Genomic DNA, 21,805 nt, shown 5'->3' with positions numbered 1-21,805 from the left:
TGTATATTATGTATGCACGCGGCGGCAACCGGCAATCATTTTAATCGGTTTTTAATCCCACCGTTGTCCGATCCCGACGGATCGGCCGACCATCATATCATTCGGTATATCCACTAATTAGTAATTACACTCGCCGAAACGTTTACCTCCGTTTTATTATCATTATTATTATTATCATTATTACTACTATTATTATTATTATTATTATTATTATTATTATTATTATTATTATCGTTGTTGTTGTTGTTCTTCTTCTTCTCGTTTGATTAGTATTTTTCGTCCCGGAGATTAAAAAGTTGGTCCGTACGTGCGCACGTATCGTTTCGTGCGTAAACGTGCAAGAGTCGGTGGCGGCGGCGGCAGCGGTCTGGTACTCGTAGAGACGTATCGTCTTCGCCTAACAATTAGTGATCACACGTTTACAACGTGTTGCTGTAACGCATAACACTGGACATCATGTATTACAACGGTTTCAGGAAGCCATTTTGTCTCGGCATGTACGCAGGGCAGTAATTAATAATCCTTAGCGAGTGTCCACCGCTGCCTGTAATATTTTACAACACTCGAGCGTGGTGCGCGCGTTACTGGTGAAAACCGTCTGAGCAGAATCGTACGACACCGAAGAAATATTTCGTTTCGGTTCCCATCGAGTTCGTTTATAGTATCGAGCGTCTTCGGGACAACCATTTTATCCATACGCGTAGCGCATATTATCTAAAAATAAAACACCCGTGTCATGCTTACTCCCTTCTTCGCGTTTTTTTTTTTTTAAATAGCCCCGTATTTTAAACGCATAGCTATATCTGATACGCGTACCCCCGTTTTGTTATGTCACTGTCCTTAATGGATCGTTGAGCCCATCAGTCCTACACGTCTCCAACACGTAAACCCGTGTTTCTCTCCGCTGCACCGCACGACGCATGCCCGCGCGTTCCATCTCAATCAAACTTCCTACGACTACAAACCGTATACACTATTTATGCTCGAAACGCTTCTCAATAATATAAAATATAATTTAATACAACCCATTAAGTCACTTTGTCTTATTTATTATTATAACTCCGTTGATTCATACAAAACCGATGTAATACAGATTATACAAAATACGCGTTCCGACAATTTTGCACGTATTTAAATGATTACGTTTAATATTTAGGCTTTATCGAAGCTTAATAAGGACGGTAAAATGTATGACGAGATCGAATAAAACGTCAGCTCAAGACAAGCTTTCATTGAGGACCTGTCAGTGCACTTTATGTTTCGCTAGATATATTATATTCTATACTGCTAAATAACAGGCGGAAATTCATTATACAAACTTCATTTTACAGTAAAATAGTTTTAATGTTGTTCACCGAAATAAAGATGATTTCAAAGGCAAAGCGTAACGTGTGTGTGTCGAAACTTTATAGATTTAAAACATAAGTTCTACCATATTTATTTTTTCACATCGATATTTGATATTCTTTTTTTTTATAGTTTTATATAAAATACAAAATACAGAACGATCGAAAATTAGATGAAAAAATGTTCAATATAAATTTAAACAGTAAATCGTATTTATTCAAGTTCCCCATTAACGAAACGAATTGATAAACAGCTCGACTTATGTTTAAGTAAGGTCTAGGATTAAAAGTGTAATTAGATACATTTTATATACCTTAAAGGTAAACATAAATTCATCGATTCGTTCATATAAAAATATTTAACAATCGTGATAATTTATTTTGACGAATGAGATGTTTTAAATTTAATAAAATATTATCATTTTTGTATTTTAATTACATGTTTAAAAAATATCAAATTTTCTGTCAAAAAACTTTCGAGAAAAAAATAAAAACTACTACAGAATACAGTTTTTATGCGTTTAATAAATTACACTATGACAATTTCCAGTGTGATATATATATTTATGTATATGGTAACTATTAGCACTTTATAATCGGAATGAAAAATAACATAAAATATAAATTCTTGACATTTTAATATACCTAATAGAAATATTCATAATGTATGCATTAAAGCTTATATATTAATCATAAAAACGTATATTCATTTATAACAAATGTAATTATAATAATGTAATCAGTGACAGTTTGAAAATGAAAAACACTTGCATGTACATGTGTTCATATACTTAATACTGTTTTATTACGCGATTCGCTTAAGCTGGAATTATTTGAAATTAAAATATTCAGTACGAAATATGTATATATTACACGTTTATGATGTTCAACGTCAATTTTCGATTAGATAACGGTACTTCGTCAATTTACAATTTATACGGATGGACGAAACGGCCATTATAATGACCTACACGAAGTCCAAAGTGTTATACTGCACTTAACCGTTTATACGTAAATAGTTAAATTTAACGAGTAAACGCTTTAAGAGGGACAAAAATGTCATAAATTATACTTTGCCATCAAAACGTCTAGTGACTTAAGCCCACTCGATTTTCGTTCTCGAACTAGCGCGCACGGATGTGTTTATACGAGCGTGTGTGTGTGTGTGTGTGTGTTGATGATAAAATACAACAACAACGCGTCGATACAGTACAACACGACGGCAAAATGAATAAATAAACTCATGCATGTTGCAAACACGCGCGTAACCCGGTACACGTTGTAATGTAATAATTATCGTAGAAAAAAGGGGGAAAAATGAGGGGGAGGTGGAGGCGAGTTACGTATATTATAATAGTTCTTAGACGAAGGGGCACCACTTACCGCCGGCGCATGTACAATATTTACGTATTACGTTAATACATAATACACACCGTGCGTTGTATAATATACACTAATTTTGTCACGCATTTTCGCTGTACGCGCAATACGTAGAAATATACATGGAGTGTATACATGGTGTGCACGGGGAAAACGGCGCAGAGGGAAAACTCATTAGTACTGGCAGCGGTCTATGCGAAGTCGCGGCAGCGCAGGGACGACGGCGGAGGAATACGTACGCATAGATGTATAATATTAACAATATAACACGATTATTATTATTATTATACGTTTGCGTGAAACACGCGCACGGCAAGGGTGGCGGGTGGCCAACAACCCTGTATACATGTATCTCGAAACAACATTAGTGTGTGTGTGTGTGTGTGTGTGTGTATCTACGTCATCGGACGAAGGGAGTTTTTAAGTATATTTATACATATATACCGTTATAATAATAATAATAATATGACTACGGAAAATCTCACTATTACAATATATGCGCGTACAACACATATATATAAACACAAACATAGAAAGAGAGGTGGTATAAAACAGAAACAGAAGGGACGTGCGTGCTAGCAACAAAAAAAAAAAAAAAAACTAAACCCATCCCCTTACACGCGCGCGTGAAAACCACGAAAAATAACAAATCACGAGATTATTGTCTCTCTCTCCCATTCCTCTTACCTATACGGTTAAAGTTACCCTCACCGACATTTTTTACTTTAGGTAAAACACACACACACACACGTATTTACGAGTATCTACACATAGTCGAATACGGCGAAACCGATTCGTGCAGTTAAGCTTACTTACTACACTGTTCAACATACATTGAAACTTCAAATCGCAATTGAATTTTCCGAATGAGATTTGCAAGAATCGAAACGTATTTTATACGTACACTTTACTTCAAAGGTATGCTCGAAAGTGATACATTACAGCCCGAGAACAGAATATAGGGTCGTCCAAATTTAATTTTAAAATGTTTGTCTTACCTATACCCTATAGTAAGTTCGTTCGGAAAGTTTATATACCTACTAATATTTTTTTACCATGGTAACTACAACAAGTAACTGAAACTCATCGTTAAAATAAATTGATTTAATTCATAAATAAAAGTTATTCTTCAACAATTTTCTCCACACTCTGTCTACATTTTAAGACTAACCCTAGGTGTTAATATATGAGCTAATAAAAGTCGTCCGTAAATCCATTTTGTGCGTTAGTTACATTTTTCTGACCAAACATTTTTTTCTGTAAAAAGTATTAGTAATAATGCTACGATTATATTATATTTATATATAATGTACCTACGCGAAACAGAATATTTTTCAACTCCATTAATGAATTTTTTTTGTCGACAATAATTTTAAAACCTAAATAGATACCTATGTATGGTACAACTATGTAGTATAATATTGGCGTCTATATATATATATATATATATTTAAAAGATTTTCGTGAGCCCTTAAACAGAAAACTCAGCAGCTGTAAAATGTTTAATGTACGTAGACGCATATATATATATATATATATATAAATATGTTAATGTATTATAAGCGTATGTCGTACAACACCCCTACAATGTGAAAATACTGACAATCATCGACGCGACGTGCTGAAAAGAAAAATCGCGCAGTCGTGGCGGTTTTACGAAATCGTGACCGCGCCTAAAAACAATTGCTATACACTTGTAGTACGCATTTTTCGGAAGGACATGCGTCGTAGATGGCATGTATATATATTTATAAGTGTGCAGAGTACACGCGTGTACATAGAAGTATACAAAGAGTTGTTATATAATATAAATAGTAGTTGGCCGATGTCCGTCGGTCCGGCCGTGTAGTCTAAGAACCAGGAGGCTTGAGTCAGCTTGAAGGGTTCACACAATTATAACACATTTACGTCAAGGATAAAATACTAAAAAATGCAATAGATATTGTTTTATTCATTTATTTTTTTAAAAACGTTTTTGTGTTTTTGAAATATGTGTATAACGTTTTGTTGTAGTTTATATTTTTTAACGATCGCTCGAAAATTACACTCTTATACGCGTTGCATATAGAAATACATGTACAAGGACAGCAGCGCTTCTTCGCCACTTGTCAATAAAATATGAAAACATGACGTGAGAGTGCACGACGAAAGACATAATACAATAATACAAGGCATGGCATAAAAATAAACTACCATGTAAGCAAAATAGCTATCGTATGTATAGGATATATAGAAATATAAATATATAGGGACAATGGATATTATTTGATGCATACATATATTGCGTATTAAAGTGTACGAGAACCTATTGTGGTCAAATCTCCGGTCATAGCGCGACGATCTACTGCGTATATCGATATAAATCAGTAACAGTAACAAATATTAAATCATTAATAAAGATTAAATGTTCTTATAATTATTTAAAGCATATGGAAAAAATAAAACGTCGTAGAATCATACCTACACTTATTAATTGTCTTACAATAATAAAGTTGGAACCGTTTGATTAGTAACTAGCTGCTAATAATTATCTTTCGTAAACGTGGTCGATGTGTGTAGTATATTACATTCGAATATTTCTGTATAAAGTCAATTCAATACCGATATTGAAATTCCATTGACACTATGAAAGCATCCGTATATAGATTTTATATTTCCATATAATAAATATAAATAATATAAGTTTAATTTTTTTTTTTAACGAGTGTCGGTACGTTTTTACTGCATGAGGCCAAGATGAATGTGATTCGATGGAATCGCTATGTTCTGGATTCCGGACACTACGTATATGTGATGATGAATTTCCAATAAAAACGGTTTTCGGTTTTTTACATAATATTCCGTACGAAATATAATTGTTCAACGTATTAGCGAAACTGCGGCGATAATCTATTACTTAAAAAGGGTAGGTATTCAATTATAACGAATAGCCGTACGGTTTTTATATGCGTAACAATTGAGAACCGAATTTAGTAGAGGATTTTATGTAAGTATTATATGTTTAATTATACAAGTCTAACTTACACGGAGCAGGTGCCCAACGATAATATATTACTGCACTGTATTTATACGTGTAATAATTGTAAACTTAGTTGAGTGAGAAGTTTCATGTTTATGTACATGTGCAGTTGTTATCCTATTGTTGTTACCGTTCTAAGCAAAGTAAAAATGAAAAAAAAACACACACACACACACGCTATACCGATACACGTGTATCATATAATTCTGCAATAACGAAAGCGAAAAATAAAAACAACAACAACAGAAATAATTGATAACCACACACGATAGGTTTATAAGTGCCGAATGATTGCCGAGGGTCGTTATACGTTTAATATTAATAACGTAACACTGACAGACCGCAGGCAATGTTTAACCTCGCGGGTACGTGCGCATTACACCCGCTATATGTTCACACACGTACTTTTCTATCTTTCATACGTATGTTTCGTGGTCAAATGTATAAATATTTTATAGCCCAGTGTAACGCGCGTGCCCGTCACTGAATCGTATTTTACGCGCGTACCCATTCTCGTTAACCAGCGTGTTTTCTTACGTTTTTTTTTTTTTTTTTTTGGTATGTTTATTGTTTTTATTATTATTATTATGTTCGTCGATATAATTTCCGTCAAACGCGGCGTACGAAAATATTACGGTTAATAAAATATGAACGAGTTGCGAGTTGTGTTTGTTCCCGTTGTCCGCGATCGCCGCGTGCCGGAAAACGCGTGGAAAAATCGCGCGGCACTTTCCGCAGCGAAATGACTGCGGTAGAACGCGCGCTACTCGCGGTCGTCGTTTTCGCCGCGGCGGCATCGACTTTAATGTCGTGTGCAGACACTTCGGCGAGTACGTATTAGACGATGATAATAATAATAACAATAATAATAATAATAACGATAACAAAAATAATAATAGTTTTATTAGTAGTAATAGTTATACTTGTATACATCCTTCCTTTTCGCCTTAAAGATTCGCCGTGTATCGCGTTCTCCGATAAACATTAGATTTTTTTTTCCATTCGAGTTCGTCCCGTACGTTCAAAGTTTTGTCATTTCAACTTTCGCCCGACCTCCTTTCCGAACGCAAAGTCGTTGAACTCACGGGGTACCGCGGTTCTCCGTGCAATCCCTTTGTAGTACGAAACTCGTCGTTTTCGGGACGGAAAAATCCTCTCGAAACGTCCGAACATCGGTTTCCGAAAAGATCCGTCGAAATTAATTTTTCCCTCGCTTTATATGCGCGCGCGTTTACGTCCAGTTATGCGCGGGACCGTGCAGCGCGTAACACGGACATGGGTTTTTTTTGTTGTTATTTTCAACCGTTAACAGGGATTTTGGGACGGCACTATTCGAACATTTGGCGCCATCAGAAGAGGCAAACGACCGGTGGCAGCGGATGGCGCGACCTCGACTACGGCAACTTGACGGACGCGATCCGTGACATCATCGTGGCCATGGCGGTCGACTGCAGCACACTAGCCGTACATTCAGGTGTCGAATCTACGATTATTCACGTACCCGTGAAATCTTGCCTACATTACGCTGTACACGATACGAACGCACTCCAATGCAAATTAATACAGCATGAATTATAAATAATTAATTACACTGCACAGAATGATTTTCGTTACAAATTTTGTTTTAATCTTTCATTCATCACACGGTGATTGCAATCCTGCACGATCTAATTACATTGCATAGAAATGGTTATCGATGTAAATATGCATATTAATCGTTTTAAATCGTTATCTAGTTTTTGATTTTTAAACGACGAACTGCGAAAAAATAAAATTTAAGAATCTGTAAATCTACTTTTATGTATAATTTTTAACTTTTCATTTATCTACTGGCACAACGTAAATCCTTAAAGATTGGGTTCATTCAAGAAACACTATGTACTAGGTTCCTAAATTGTTCATTAGTGGTTAATCGTTTTATTATGAATTTATTTTTCACTTGTTTGATTTGTCGGATTCGACACATTATATCCTATATCTATACCTACGCTTGTCTTGGTGTTGCACCTCAAAAATAAAATCAACCTCTGTATTTATAAATACATGCATAATTTAATAAAAAAATCTTATTATTCCGTATAATATTTTTGCATTAAATATTCTATATATATATATATATATATGTATTATACTCGTGTCACTGTCTCCTCGACCTACATACATATTACAATATTACACGTGTGGAACAATATTTTAGCCAAAGACGATATTTTAAATTTCCTCACAACACGATACACACGACATGCGTTTTTTATGCTAATAATATCATGTGTATACCTACAGTATAAAAATTTCAATTTTTGCCGTTGATGCCTTCAAAGGATAACACACGCAATAATTGTAAAGCTATTTAATCTATCAACGGCATAGTATTATTCATATAAGCTGTCAGAATTTTTCACTTTCCAACATAACCACCTATTAGGTATACATACATATATATATATATATATTATACAGGCATATGTACGTTTTCTAGATGCAAAGTTATAAATAATTAATTTGTATTTCGTGAATAAATTTAAGTTATAGCTGTATAGGTAATTGCATAATATTTTATAATACATGGTATATGTATTGTGTATTTATACATTAAATTTATTCATAAAGATGCTGCTGCAGATTTCCTAAGTAATACAATTAAGTCACTACACGGAAGGGGTGTGACAACGACTCACCACGCATTATTAACAGTGGATCACGTACAATTGGTAACATATTACGCATATATTATAATATTATATTATTGTTATTGATCAACGGAAACCGTAGATATAATCATGCGTTGTTTATATTTAAATCACACTAGATTTCTGAACACCCCTTTTTACGGTTTATTTTCTTTTATATTTTATTTCGCTTATTTGTTTGTTGTATACTAACATGTAGCTATGTTTAATGGCGTACCAAAAAATTTTAAATTGGGATGAGGGGGGGGGTTAAAAAAAAAGGAAGTCGTATTACGATAGGGCCCTAATAAATAATAAGCAAAAAAAAGTCTTATATTTAATTTATAATTATATATATCAAAAAAAAAAAAAAAAAAATTGTTACACTTATGATTATACGCTACAAAGTTATATTATAATAGTATAATGATTTAAAAAAAAAAAAAAGTCCAACTTAAATATGCTTATTATAATATTATATATAGTATTGAAATTAAACTGTAAAAACATTAATTTTACTTTCGTGGAATTTAGTCTAACATGTAAGCTTACGAGTATATTATTAGACTGATAATTTGTTCTTTGCTTAGTTCATTTGAATATTTAATTCCAACTTCATTAAAACATGTCTATAACAAATAATAAGAAATGGGTTAAAAAATAATATTGGTATAATAATAATCAACAAAAATATACCATAGTTATATTACTGATTATATAAAAATACCATTTTAATGTTTTCATATAATTTGTAGTATACAGAATATACTCATAGCATACTCACTAAATTTAATACTTATAGAAATATATTTAACTTACATAATTTATTGAATCTGAATTTGATGTAGTAGTACTAGAGGTAGAATTATCATTTTATAAATTACGAAATTGTTGTTTTACAAGTATTTATAAGAATAAAAAAAAATTTTTTTATTAGTTACCTACCAAAAAAATTTTTTTTTTAATTCAAATTAAATTTATACTTCTTGAGGGTTCTCTTAATCTTCAGAAGTTTTCATAGATTTAGGTTCCACTTTGAAATAACCTAAAAGTATTGTTTTTCAATTCCATTAATTTTCGCTAATATGGTTATAAATGTATAATATATACCTAATTAATAGTTAAAGAGGTACGATGAAGTTCAAGCAATAAATTTGCACTAAATAGAAAATACAACTTTGTGATAATGATATGATATCAGTGTGATATAAAATACAATGATATGAAATTTGAAACCACAGTAGATTATAGTAGTATATCATAGTAGTATATAATTTACCAACTGCTGTGGTTGAAACAGTTACCTAATATTCTGTATGGACATAAACAGCTAATAACCACACTGTCATAATGTCACACTTACACAGTACGTTGACGGTCGCTTTGTAGCAAGAGCGTGAATGCAATTTAATAAATAATAACTTTTATGAATGATAACGTTAATAATGTATCAAACTATCAAATATTATAAATATTATTTATAATAAAATTGTCTTGTTCCAGCGGGGGAAAGGGTTTAACTCCTATAATCCCCCTCTTGGGTACGCCACTAGCTTTTATAGTAATATATATATATATATAATTAAAATTCTAATTACTGATCACATTTTGTACAAAGTGATCGTCATATATATAGTGGTTATTTTAAATCTCTAATATACAATAAAAAATAATTTTTAGAAAATCAGATTTTAAGGGTCGAAATAGTTTAAGCTGAATGTATCATTTTTACATTTTGACCACATAAAAAATATTAAACTTAATATAATGTTTTTTTTTTATAATTACCGATTGAGGTTTATGCAAATTTACATACTAAAAATAAATAAAAATAATTATCACTAGAATATATGATGATTGTGCGTTTTTTCAATCTATATTTTTTTTACGTCGAAATAGTATTAGTTTTAATCTAAAATAATAAAATATCTTGTGGATTAATCCACGTAATTCAGCCAGTATAATATAGGTCATATAAGCTTCAGGATTCGATTTGTCGAATAATTTTTATAAATATCGACACAAAAATACGTTTCCTAGTTTTGTAAAATTGTATGTACTTATAGATTATTTTATACTATTTAGCTAAAAACATTATACATGTGCAAATATACACCGTCGTTGAATGCATTTTTATTAGAATTTATTTCATATTATTAAAGGTAAAACGAATATTTTCAAAAGTAATTATTTATATGGTAAGATGGTAATTTTTATAAAACAACCCGATGTATCTAAAAATGTATCGAGAATTATTTTCTCTAGTTATCTGATAAATAAATAGATACGAATTGCGTGTATTCACATTTAAATCGCATATTAGCATAAACATTTTTCGCGTTAAAAAAACGATTTGCTAACTGTCAAGAAATAACTTCAGATATGAATTAACTCGTTTAATTTAGCGGATGATATAGACAGAATTGACACCTCACCAAATTATTAGTTTCGAAAGTTTTATAACTATTGATAATAGACGCGTACACGAAAGATAATTCGCGTATAAAAAAGCCTCGGTAATTCTGAACTCAATATATTTATGGATGAAGCGAATTTATATTTAGCACACCCTTTATTTGATGTTATCAAGTTTTTAAAGAGTCGTTTGAATAACTTTTAATGATTTTTCCGTTTGTTGAACTTCGAACCAACCAAATTCTACTTCATATAATAAGTACGAGCAACTGGCGACCCGCGTACTTTTTTTACCTGGCCCGTGCTACATTGCAAAATAAATCACTTCATTACAATTTAGCGGCTATCAGTATCTAATTTTTTGTATGTTGAGATATAATATATGGATATTACATTTTTCTCTAGCATTGAACTCCAACTAAAACATTAAACGTCTAATTTTAATTTATATCCATCGGCATAGCTAACTTTGCTTTAGGTTTTAAGCACTTGTTTTATTGTATGGTTGAGTCATAAAGTTAAATTAATTGAAACGGTAATTGTAAATTGTATTGACTTTTTTTTCATTTTTGCTTTTTTTAATTTGTCCCGCTAAATTTTAACATTCTAAAAATTGTAAAATTGGCCCTCTGGTTACTTTGAGTCACTTAACCCAGTCATATAATATCCTATGGTTTTGACGCACAGTACTTGAGTTAATCATTTTCACGGTAACCGCAACGCATATATATATATATATATATAGTGTATATCACCGGTGCTGCGGTACATTGTACATATACTGCAATGATAGTTTAATCAACTAATGTATTGTCGTTTCGAAACGAAGCTTTTAGACGACATCCGGGACGCGGTGAAAACGGGAAAACGAAAGTCTTACGTAGTGTTTTCGACGTCGGAACTGATGGAGAGCATACTGAGCACCGTAATGTATACAGCGCATTTGCGTGAAATCGTATTACTCTTTTTTTCTTTTTTTTTTTCTTTTTTCTCCGGATACAACGTCGCGTTTGTTTTTCACACCACAGATCCGGAAGAACAGCCTCATGTCTCGGGACGTGGTTTACGTGTTCCTGTGGCTCCGGTCGACTGTCAGCCGAACGTTCAAGTCCGACATATCCGAGGCGATGCGCGTGTGCGTCATCACCAGTCCCAGGCCGGGATTGTGAGTGCATGTACTCTCATCAATAATAATGACAATAATAATAACAATATCGCTGTTGTTACACACTGGTGTCCCTGCCACCCTAAGCCCGCGTCGGCTTCCGCCGAGCCACCCCTACACCGGCGTCCGTCCGCCCACGGCCCCCGCGCTAACGGGCCGCGCGCCATCGATGAGAAAAACATCAGCGACACGGCATGTTCCCAAGACGCACATTATCTAATGGATGGCGGTGCGGAGAGCAGTTGCGATCAAATTGAAAAATAAATTTAGGGATCTCGCGTCCCCTGCAGCCCTTCACCCGCGCGGTCCGCCGGACCATCCCGAACACGTCGTATAAATATAATATTAATTCAATTGGACCGCATTAGCGGGAAATCGACGTGTTGGTTTTTTTCCTTCTCCCCCGTACGACTTCCGTGCAATATATTATGTATCCGACACGGTACACGCATGCCGCCGTCGCACCGCTGATCCACAGGTTTCCGATACGTTTTGCGCGAGCACGCCTAACCTAACCCACAGCGGCGCGCGGAACATCGCAGACGCACAAACGTCTCGTCGGACCGCTTACCGTTGCCGGGCAGGAGTAGTGCTCCGAATTACTCCGGAGTGCTGAACCGTTAGCGGTAACGTACTCGTGTGCGTTTTCCGAACTGATTAAAACGATTTCGCTAAACCTTGCCGATAACATTACGGCCCGTGAAGGATACTGTTCTGGTTTATACGCAAACCTATAATAGAAATGTTATTTGATCCTGTCGTAGATTATTATAACGCGGATATTTCAGCGCAGAACATTCCAGAAACTTTTCAAAAACAACGTAACTACTATGCGATCCGATAACAATGATTCCAAAGTTAAACTCGAAACAAATAATTTACAATTAGGCCCGGATTTATATGCTCTGAAAATCTCAGAAATATGCACTATAAAATATGCATTTATGCTCTTATTTTGTAGGAATATACCCTATAAAATAAAAAAATGTAAACAATAAAAATACATATATTGAAAAATACAACCCTATACAAAATATGCAAAAAAAAATCGATTAAAAAATGTCTTTTATTTTCATTTTTTTTTATGTTTACAAAAAATTCATATGATACATGTTTTTTAGTTATTTTAACATACTGTAATTTAAATTCAAATTTTTGATTAAATAAATTATGAGACTAAACGAAAATAAATGCATACCAAAAGCATTCGAATTGCATGGTACATTTGATTTTACGTTACATTTTAAACAGAACAAGGCTAAGTCATCCGTAGAAAAAATACTTTTACATTCGACAACAAATTTGTGTAGCTAACTAGACGTAGTTGCACTGACTTTTGGCATTTTAAATATAAATAAATTTAAATCAAATGTAAATTAGGCGCATTCGGATTACGATAAATACGAAGAAACAAACACGACTTATGTATGATTCGTGAAAACCTATTAAATAACAGATAACTTGACCCGTTAGGTCTCAGTTAAGATATGAATACGACTTCGTTAAGTTACAGGAACTATAAATATAATTATAAATACGTTATTTTAATTAATATACGCAAAATAATACATATTATACATTTAAAAACCGTATATATGCAATAAAAAATCGTAAAATACAAAAATATGCCGTACATATAAAAAAAAAAAAATGACAAAATATGCAAAAATATGCAAAATAAGACTTTGCATTTCGGATGTATTCACTATAATTCAAACTCGTAGCTTACCTAGTTATTTTTCGGACTGTTTAGAAAAAACATGGAAATGCATATAAATCCGGGCCTTGTTCATAATGCACGTTGTATAAATCCAGGCAATATATTAAACGAAACGTATTGACTAGCGTTATGAGCTGGAAAATATAATCCGATTTTCCGAGTATTTCAGGACTTCTAAGAACGTTATTAATAGTTTTGAGAGTAAGCAAAGAATGTGGATAAGTTGCCTCCAACAACAATGTACACCGTGTCTCTATAATATTGATTTTATGTCCCGTCGTATATTTATAAAAATAAATTCGTTTTGACCTATTAGCTGAATAGATACGTATACAGTATTTCATTAGATAAGACGGTAACCGATCTTACGAGTGAACAGCTTTGGGACAGAAAATTAAATTTAAAACAAATCCCCGCCGGCCGTACGAAAAATGACGCGCTCGGTCAGTGTGGTTTATAGCGGTTTGTTCTATCGTAAAGCAAGTGTTCGAACGTTTGTTTCGGCCAACCCGTCCCGTGTGACGAGCAGTGCTCAGCCCACCCGCCGACACCGCAGAGTAAAAATACCCCGGCCACGGCCACGGCCGCCGTTGTCTCGGACGTTCCGTTTAATGTTTGTTTACCATTGTCGTGAAACGCGCTAAAAACGACGCGAATAAAACTCTGCGATTTGCGTTGCAGCTACCAGATTTATTACAGCCAGGCCACGGCTAACGTCAGACACGGATCGGAACTGAAAATGGTCAATTGGTGGTCGGCCGTAGACGGATTGGTCAGGTTCCCGCTGCTGCCGCCACCCGAACGGGTGTACACGAATTTCGAAGGCAGACGTTTCGTTGTTCCCGTTCTACACGTACGCATTGAAAAGAAACCAAGACGAGCAGCGAACGTAAATCACGTCGAACCTTGTCCGGTCATAAATCCGCGAGAACAGTAATAAAGCGCCCCCACGCCGTAACAACAGTCCCCATAAAAATGTTTATGTATTCAAATCAATCTCGTACTTACGCTGTACCTGTATAATATAAACAGTTATTAACATGATAAAAATATTTGTTTTGGCAATATATATATATACGAGTATACAACGACTGACTTGCACTAAGCAGCAACAAAATTTGAATAGGTTTCGTCTAAAAAAGTCATATACAGATCATATTCAGAGCGACTTGAAATCTTATTTAGTAGGATAATATATAATGATCTAGCGGATTGATATTATTCGGATAATAATGATTTAAATGTGTTTTACATTCATTTAATTTCGAATGTTTTAAATTCAACGAGTGACTGTTAAAACTCGAAATCGTCAACTTACGAGGTTTTAACTAATAATTTAGAAATGCATTTGGTATTTAAATATTAAAAGATTAGCGCACACGATTGATCATCAGCAAGTATTATAAACTTATTAATAAATTTAATTGAAAACATATTTCATTGCATACAGTAATAGATTATGTTAAATTATAAAATGTTATATATTTCAATTTAAATGTAAATTGTTATGGTTTTTTTCGCACGTGAAATTATTATATAATTCAAAAATATTCGCACACCCTCGTCGTCACTACTTATCCTTGTATATTTAACTTCTTTTACACGTTATTTCTTTCTTCTAGAAGCCACCGTGGATGTTCGTCGAGTATTTAAACGACAGTTTCCGAGTGGACGGTGGACGAGACGATAAACTCATAAATTTGTTGGCCGATAAGCTAAATTTTCGGTACGCAATACTTCTATTTTGTCGGTTATTCGATACAAATAGTGAAAATAATTTCTGTTGTAATATTATGCGAGAGCTGTTCGTCTATAAAAATATATAATTATACACACAGATTCACTTACGTAGATCCACCCGATCGCACTCAAGGTTCGGGACTGGATCGCGGGTCGTCCATGCAAGGAGTGTTGGGTTTAATCGGACAAAGGGTACGTAAAACGAATATATTATATGTATTTATTTTAATTGCAGCTGAGACAATTGAATTGTATAATTATCCCTTAGGATCGGATAGATAAAATAATTTATATAATTTGACGTTGAAAAACATATGTTCAATTTTCTTTAATAGCTAACCGTTTAAAAGTGCCAAGGTTTGTTGTATTTTATACCGTTTTTCCCACGCGTTACGTTACGGCCACGTAACATCTTATACATTACGTCTAATAACACGTTACACGAATTTAATTCTATTAAAATAATACGAGGCTGAATGGAAATCGGACTTTTAAAAATATTAATTTCTCGTTTTGAACGCGATATTCCTCCCCCCCATCCCCCGCGCTTCGTTCTTGGAAAAAAACGTTTTCATGCGCTATTATTTTGGTAATAAAACGTAGCGTACGAATAAACGTTTTGATATATAAGTTATTATATATATAAGAGAACGGCGGTAAGACACTGCCGTTCTCTTATACGAACCCGGTGCGGACCTGTGCGAGGTACAACAAACTTGGGCGATGTGTGACGGTGCGCATTCGTCAAAAATAACGTAATATGTTACATAACCGTATCGATCCGACAAACCAAAGGAGGCAGATTGGTTCGTCGGAGATTTGTCCATCACGTACGAACGCAACTTGGTGGTAGACTTCTCGTTCCTCACGCTGGTCGACAACGAAGCGTTCCTGACACACGCGCCCGGACGTTTGAACGAAGCATTTTCGCTCATCAGACCGTTTCATTGGTCGGTAAGTCACGCGCGCGAAAACAAAAAACAAAAAAAAAAAAAAACACGTCATACTTGCGCGGGTACACAGATCGTAATCGATTACCGTCGATCGTATTTTCAGGTTTGGCCGCTGCTGTTGATCACGGTGGTTTTCGCCGGTCCAATACTGTACATACTGATCGATTCGACCGACGGTCATCCCCAAGGGAAATCTTTGCTGTACTGGAAATGCGTGTGGTGGTCTGTCACGGTTTTCCTACAACAGGGTGATAATCATTTCACTACGTATATAGAATAGATTATGAAATAAATTTTAACGTTTTATTTTTATCGTACTTAAAATAATATGTACTTGCGTTTGCGTTTGCGTTACGATTTAAGTGTGTTTCTTATACAGTCTAAACAGTATATGCTCTGGAATTATCGGTTTAAACCTTTTATGAATCCGCGATACCTCTTATTTCCTCTTTTTTTTTTTTTTTTTTTTTTGTCAGATGACTCGTTCAAAAATGTTTATTGAAATATTAGATTTTACTCTTAAGCACCTATATTATGTAGATGCGTTTAACATGGGACAGCGAAAATTGACATCGAATCAATAAGGCTGCGTGTACCATGTCAACTGACGGGCACGTCAAATTTGTCAATATTTACCGAACAGGTGATACAGAGATGTAAAATATTGAGAAGCGCTGCTCAATAGCCTATGCAGTTGAACAATCTTCATGAAAAAATGTCCACGCACATTCGGTGGTCGAGCTGTTATATGAGTTAAATTTTTATACAACACATCACATTGTATTTTTCTACCGATGTCCCTGACTGTTAATGAAACGCATTCATGCGGTAGGAAGAAATATTATTTCACCTTCCATTTCACCGATGACTATTGTTCGTGCAAGAGAAACATATGTAATGTAACGTAACAAATGCCTAGTACCGTGAACATGTAATATATCGTACATAAATACTAAATTTTGGTCATAATTATAGCTTGATTTTATAAATTTAAATACGTTTCAATCAAACTTCAGAAGTGGATGACTCACCGTCATACTAATCCAACGGTATTTCGATTGTTGAATACTTACTTTTACCGTCAACTGTAATTCCCTCGACGTATGATCTGTGCAAATCACGTCGGTCGAACATCGATTCGATTTCACCAAAACCTTACACGCTGCCCAACATTATTTACTGCATTGCAGCAATGTGTTATGTACATTGATGATACGTTCTAAATCATATTTTCCGCCGCTTGGTAGGAAATTGATTTTTGCAAACACGCTGTATACAAGTACTCGTTGCAGTGTCAACACTATCATATAACTAGCGTGTTACACACGATTGTTCCGATTTAATGCACAGTGTTTGTTCAAAGTTCGAAACTCTATACATTATTAAACACAATACCTACAGAGTATATTTACATTATATATATATATATATATATAAGTATGTATACATATCGGAATACAACCCATATTTCGTACGATTTCCAATACTTGTGTGCACATTCGATATAATAATATAATAATATACGGATGTGGGGCATGCCGTCCGTTTCAGTTAGACAATAAAAGCGCAAAATCCTGAGAAACCAGTCAAAGTGATAATGTAGCTGTCACAAAATCAGATATCGGTTGAATCTATTTCGACGTTCTGTTGTCAGTTGTCCCCTAGCCCGTTGTTGACCGATGTAAACATGCGCACGAGTACATTAAATGCGAAAGTAATAAAAATGGAAAGTGCGAAATCGGAACAAAACGCGATACACAATGGCACATTAATACCTACTTCGTAATGTGTGTGTGTTTACATTTAAGCATACAAATTACTTTACGCATTCTTGATTTGCAGTTTTCATTTTTCGAGCATTTATCTGACCTGACAAGTTAAACCAACAATATTTGTGTTCATCAGCAAAGCTAATTCTGATGTGCCCGTATGCTTTTATGTATATATATAATACATATTACTAAAACGTCATATGAGAACATTTTTGGAATTTAATAAAGAGCGTGGAACTTATAATAATAAGACAAATATATTTTAGCCATGATTCTGTGACTTCAATGTAAATTAATCCGCATTAATATGATCGAAAAAAATATTCCATAAATTACATTATTTTTACATTTTTCCCAAATAGTGTGTGTATTATAGTATAAAGTCTACTAAACCCCTCCCTCGCTGGCTTATTCAATATCACTGATAATTTATTTTAGAAAACATTGAAATATACCCTTTGTTATTTTTAATACAAACGCCTGTAGGTGGTCCATTGTTGATGTTGTATAACGTCAAATTTGTATGATTTAAAAACAAATAGACATGGAAAAATGTTCAAAATCTATTAGAGAAATACGTCCTGAAATGTAAAAGTTTGAAATCTGAAAGTGACATATTAACATACAATATTGTTATACTCGTACGTACTAAAAGAGTTTCCAGCGAGTTACACTATTATTCGGTCGTATTATTGTTCATTCAAAAAGCCCGTGGTACAGCTAAAATTAAACAATTTTATTGATTTTTAAAATAATTTAAAAAAACCATACAGGTTAGGTTTATATATATTAAAATATGTGATTGTTAAAATCATTGTCGGTTTTTTATTCATTTTATTGGCTATTTTTTCTTGATTTGATATTTATATTGATATTTATAATGATAAGTTTTTGCACAAAAAATTTGTGCTAATGGTAAATGTGCATTGCTTAAAGGTTTATATCGTGTTAAACGATTAATTTTTATATTATTCTAAGATAGTACTTGTGGGCACCTATATGTTGTTTACTTATACCTTTTGTCCCATAAATATTGATTACTTATTATTCCAATGCGTAGCTGCGATTATTCCATCGGACAACAATAAGATCCGATTTGTGGCCGGCTTATTAATGTTAACGGCTACGTATGTGATCGGCGACATGTATTCAGCTAGTCTCACGTCAATATTAGCAAGACCACCAAAAGGTAATCATTTTCAAGCCAATTACTGTTACTTTAATGTCGGTAAAATTATTTTATCAGATGGTGTTTATTGAACGTGAATAGTTGTAGTACAATTTTTGGTGACCACTATAGTTGTTATAGTATCTATAAATAATATTGTTTCCGATTTATAATCAACAGAGCCTCCCATCAATACTCTAGACGAACTGTCCAAAGCTATGCGTGACTCCGGCTTACAGTTATTGGTTGAAGTCCAAAGTGCTTCGCAAGCAATGTTAGAAGTAAGTCAACATTATTTGTTTTGAACGATTTACACGATATATTAAAATATAATTTACGTTGTACACGACTAGGTTAAAAATTATTATACGACGCAGTTTAGCGTTTCATTTGCGTATATATTCCTTAAACCCATTTAAAATATTTAGAACGGTACTGGAGTTTACGAAGAACTATCAATGCTCGTTTCTCATCAGCAAGAGTACCTCATAGGGTCTACCGAAAAAGGAATGCAATTAGTCAGGGACAACAAGAACTATGCAGTCATCGGTGGCCGAGAGACATTTTACTACGATATCAAACGATTTGGTAATACGTTATAAATAAAAATAAAAATAATATTTGGTTCTGCAGAGATCATTGTACACGGATTAGGGATGGTTTGTTGATTGATGTTTTTTGTCGATACATCGATATAAGTATCGATGTTTAAGTTTTATATTTTTTTTAAGAATAAAATAATACGAAGCTACGATCTCACTCTATTCTCACACTCCCTCTATAGCTGCATGTTGTATGTGATATTATACATGTGTGTATTGTGTACTTCCAATCGCAGTACCATTACAATAATATACGTTTTTGGTTTTCATGCAGGTGCCCAGCATTTTCATCTAAGTGAAAAGTTAAACACCAGATATTCAGCAATTGCGTTTCAACGAGCATGTCCATACAGAGATAACTTTAACGATGTGTAATTACGTTTTTCGTTGATTTGGTGGCTGCATTTTATCGTTGTTGTATAGTTATTATTATTACAACGATATTAAATGCAGTGCGCGAGCGCATATAAGAGTCTAGTGATTTTTTTTTTTTTGTGCACAGCTTGATGCGGCTGTTCGAGGGTGGCATTTTGTCGAAAATCACTGAGGAAGAATACCAGAAACTGAACGACAAGTTAATGGGGTCGGAAAAATATGACGCGACGTCCGTGGTGGTTGAACCGGTGCTCGAAGGGTCGGAACCCCGGCAGGACGACGACGACAAACAGCTGACCATAGCCATGTCCATGAAAACGTTGCAGGGAGCGTTCTACGTGCTGGCGATCGGCTCGATGTTGGCAGGTACGTGCGTACATCACATACTGTTTATCACACAAGGTATCTCTGGGTTAGGTTAGATTAGTATTAGTTCGTTTGGTTAAGCCGAGTCATTTGGAAGCAGACGAAACTACGTTTTTTGTTTGATTTTTTCTTTTTATTTTTGACTTAGGGTTATTGCTTTTGATAGAGATCAGGTCGTACGGGAAGTTGAAAAACGACGAACACATCAAAAACGAACGCCTCATAGCTCCGTTCGTCTACAAACGTAAACTACCCAGGAAATTTCAAAGTGGATTGTACAACATAGTAGAATGATAATTTTTTCTTAGCTATCGTACATAATATGTAGTTTTAGTATATTAAATTATTGAACGATAAATTATTGTATATGCACAGTGATGTAATAATATTTCTTTTTAATTCAAATAAATACAATCATAATCGATTGTTGGGAAATGAACAACTTTAATTTCGTCAGTTGATTTTATAGTATAAATTAAATTCAATAATCTACTGCTAAAGCCAAACCCACGGGTCTAGAAGAATTCGAATTTTCAAAATACGTTTTCTTCAAAAATATTTCCGGTTAATTAGTCTTGACGAACTGCGGTATTGCGCCGTGGTGATCTTGCAGAATTCTTGCGTTTCGAGGAGATATTAACGGGGATTCAAAATAATTATTGATTTATGTGATGTTGCGAAAGTTTAAGAAGAAAATTAAAAATTGCTCTAAAAAAAATGGTGTACATTGTTTTAAACGCGGTACTAATGAATATTCATTTGATAAATGCTCGGCGTCTCATAGTTCAACATTTTTGAGTTTATATTATATGTTTCTATACTTCGAGGTTTAGCATGTACCTACTATAGTAATACGATAATAAAATAAAACAAAGTCTAAGTTATTCGCGAACTACTCTGGACGAATCTTAATATTTTGATAATACGACAACCCATCCAAAATTAATGAATGAATGTTATAATTGATCATATTACATCGAACTAATAATGTTTCTGTATATTACATTATGTAGTTGATTAGTTGAATATTACTTTGATTCGTCCCATTAAGTTTCAGGACATTTTCACTATAACGTACGTTTATATTTAAACACGTGTTTAAATGTTTGACAGAC

At 33.9% G+C, this 21,805-nt stretch overlaps 1 protein-coding gene across 4 annotated transcripts; it reads left to right on the top strand.

Annotated features, from left to right (window-relative positions):
• Nucleotides 1–6,284: 6,284 nt before the first annotated feature.
• Nucleotides 6,285–21,054, top strand: LOC112682032 (ionotropic receptor 40a). 4 transcript variants are annotated; one of them, XM_025552489.1, is made up of 16 exons: nucleotides 6,285–6,575; nucleotides 7,058–7,219; nucleotides 8,356–8,456; nucleotides 11,659–11,784; nucleotides 11,858–11,994; nucleotides 14,396–14,567; nucleotides 15,337–15,440; nucleotides 15,553–15,646; nucleotides 16,250–16,408; nucleotides 16,511–16,655; nucleotides 19,240–19,368; nucleotides 19,528–19,628; nucleotides 19,776–19,935; nucleotides 20,224–20,320; nucleotides 20,452–20,690; nucleotides 20,839–21,054. In XM_025552489.1, exons 1-16 carry the CDS (start codon nucleotides 6,488–6,490, stop codon nucleotides 20,982–20,984), a joined length of 2,160 nt encoding a protein of 719 aa, XP_025408274.1. In that variant the 5' UTR covers nucleotides 6,285–6,487; the 3' UTR covers nucleotides 20,985–21,054. The 4 variants fall into 4 exon arrangements, with proteins under 4 accessions (XP_025408274.1, XP_025408278.1, XP_025408287.1 ...); XM_025552493.1 differs by having other exon boundaries at nucleotides 6,286–6,575; nucleotides 11,659–11,754; nucleotides 20,839–20,984; XM_025552502.1 differs by lacking the exon at nucleotides 8,356–8,456 and having other exon boundaries at nucleotides 6,286–6,575; nucleotides 11,659–11,759.
• Nucleotides 21,055–21,805: the final 751 nt, after the last annotated feature.

Source organism: Sipha flava, unplaced genomic scaffold, assembly GCF_003268045.1.
Source record: "Sipha flava isolate LNK unplaced genomic scaffold, YSA_version1 103_pilon_pilon, whole genome shotgun sequence".
NCBI lineage: Eukaryota > Metazoa > Arthropoda > Insecta > Hemiptera > Aphididae > Sipha > Sipha flava.
Note: the sequence above shows the minus strand (reverse complement) of the source record. Positions and strands in the feature narration are given on the sequence as shown.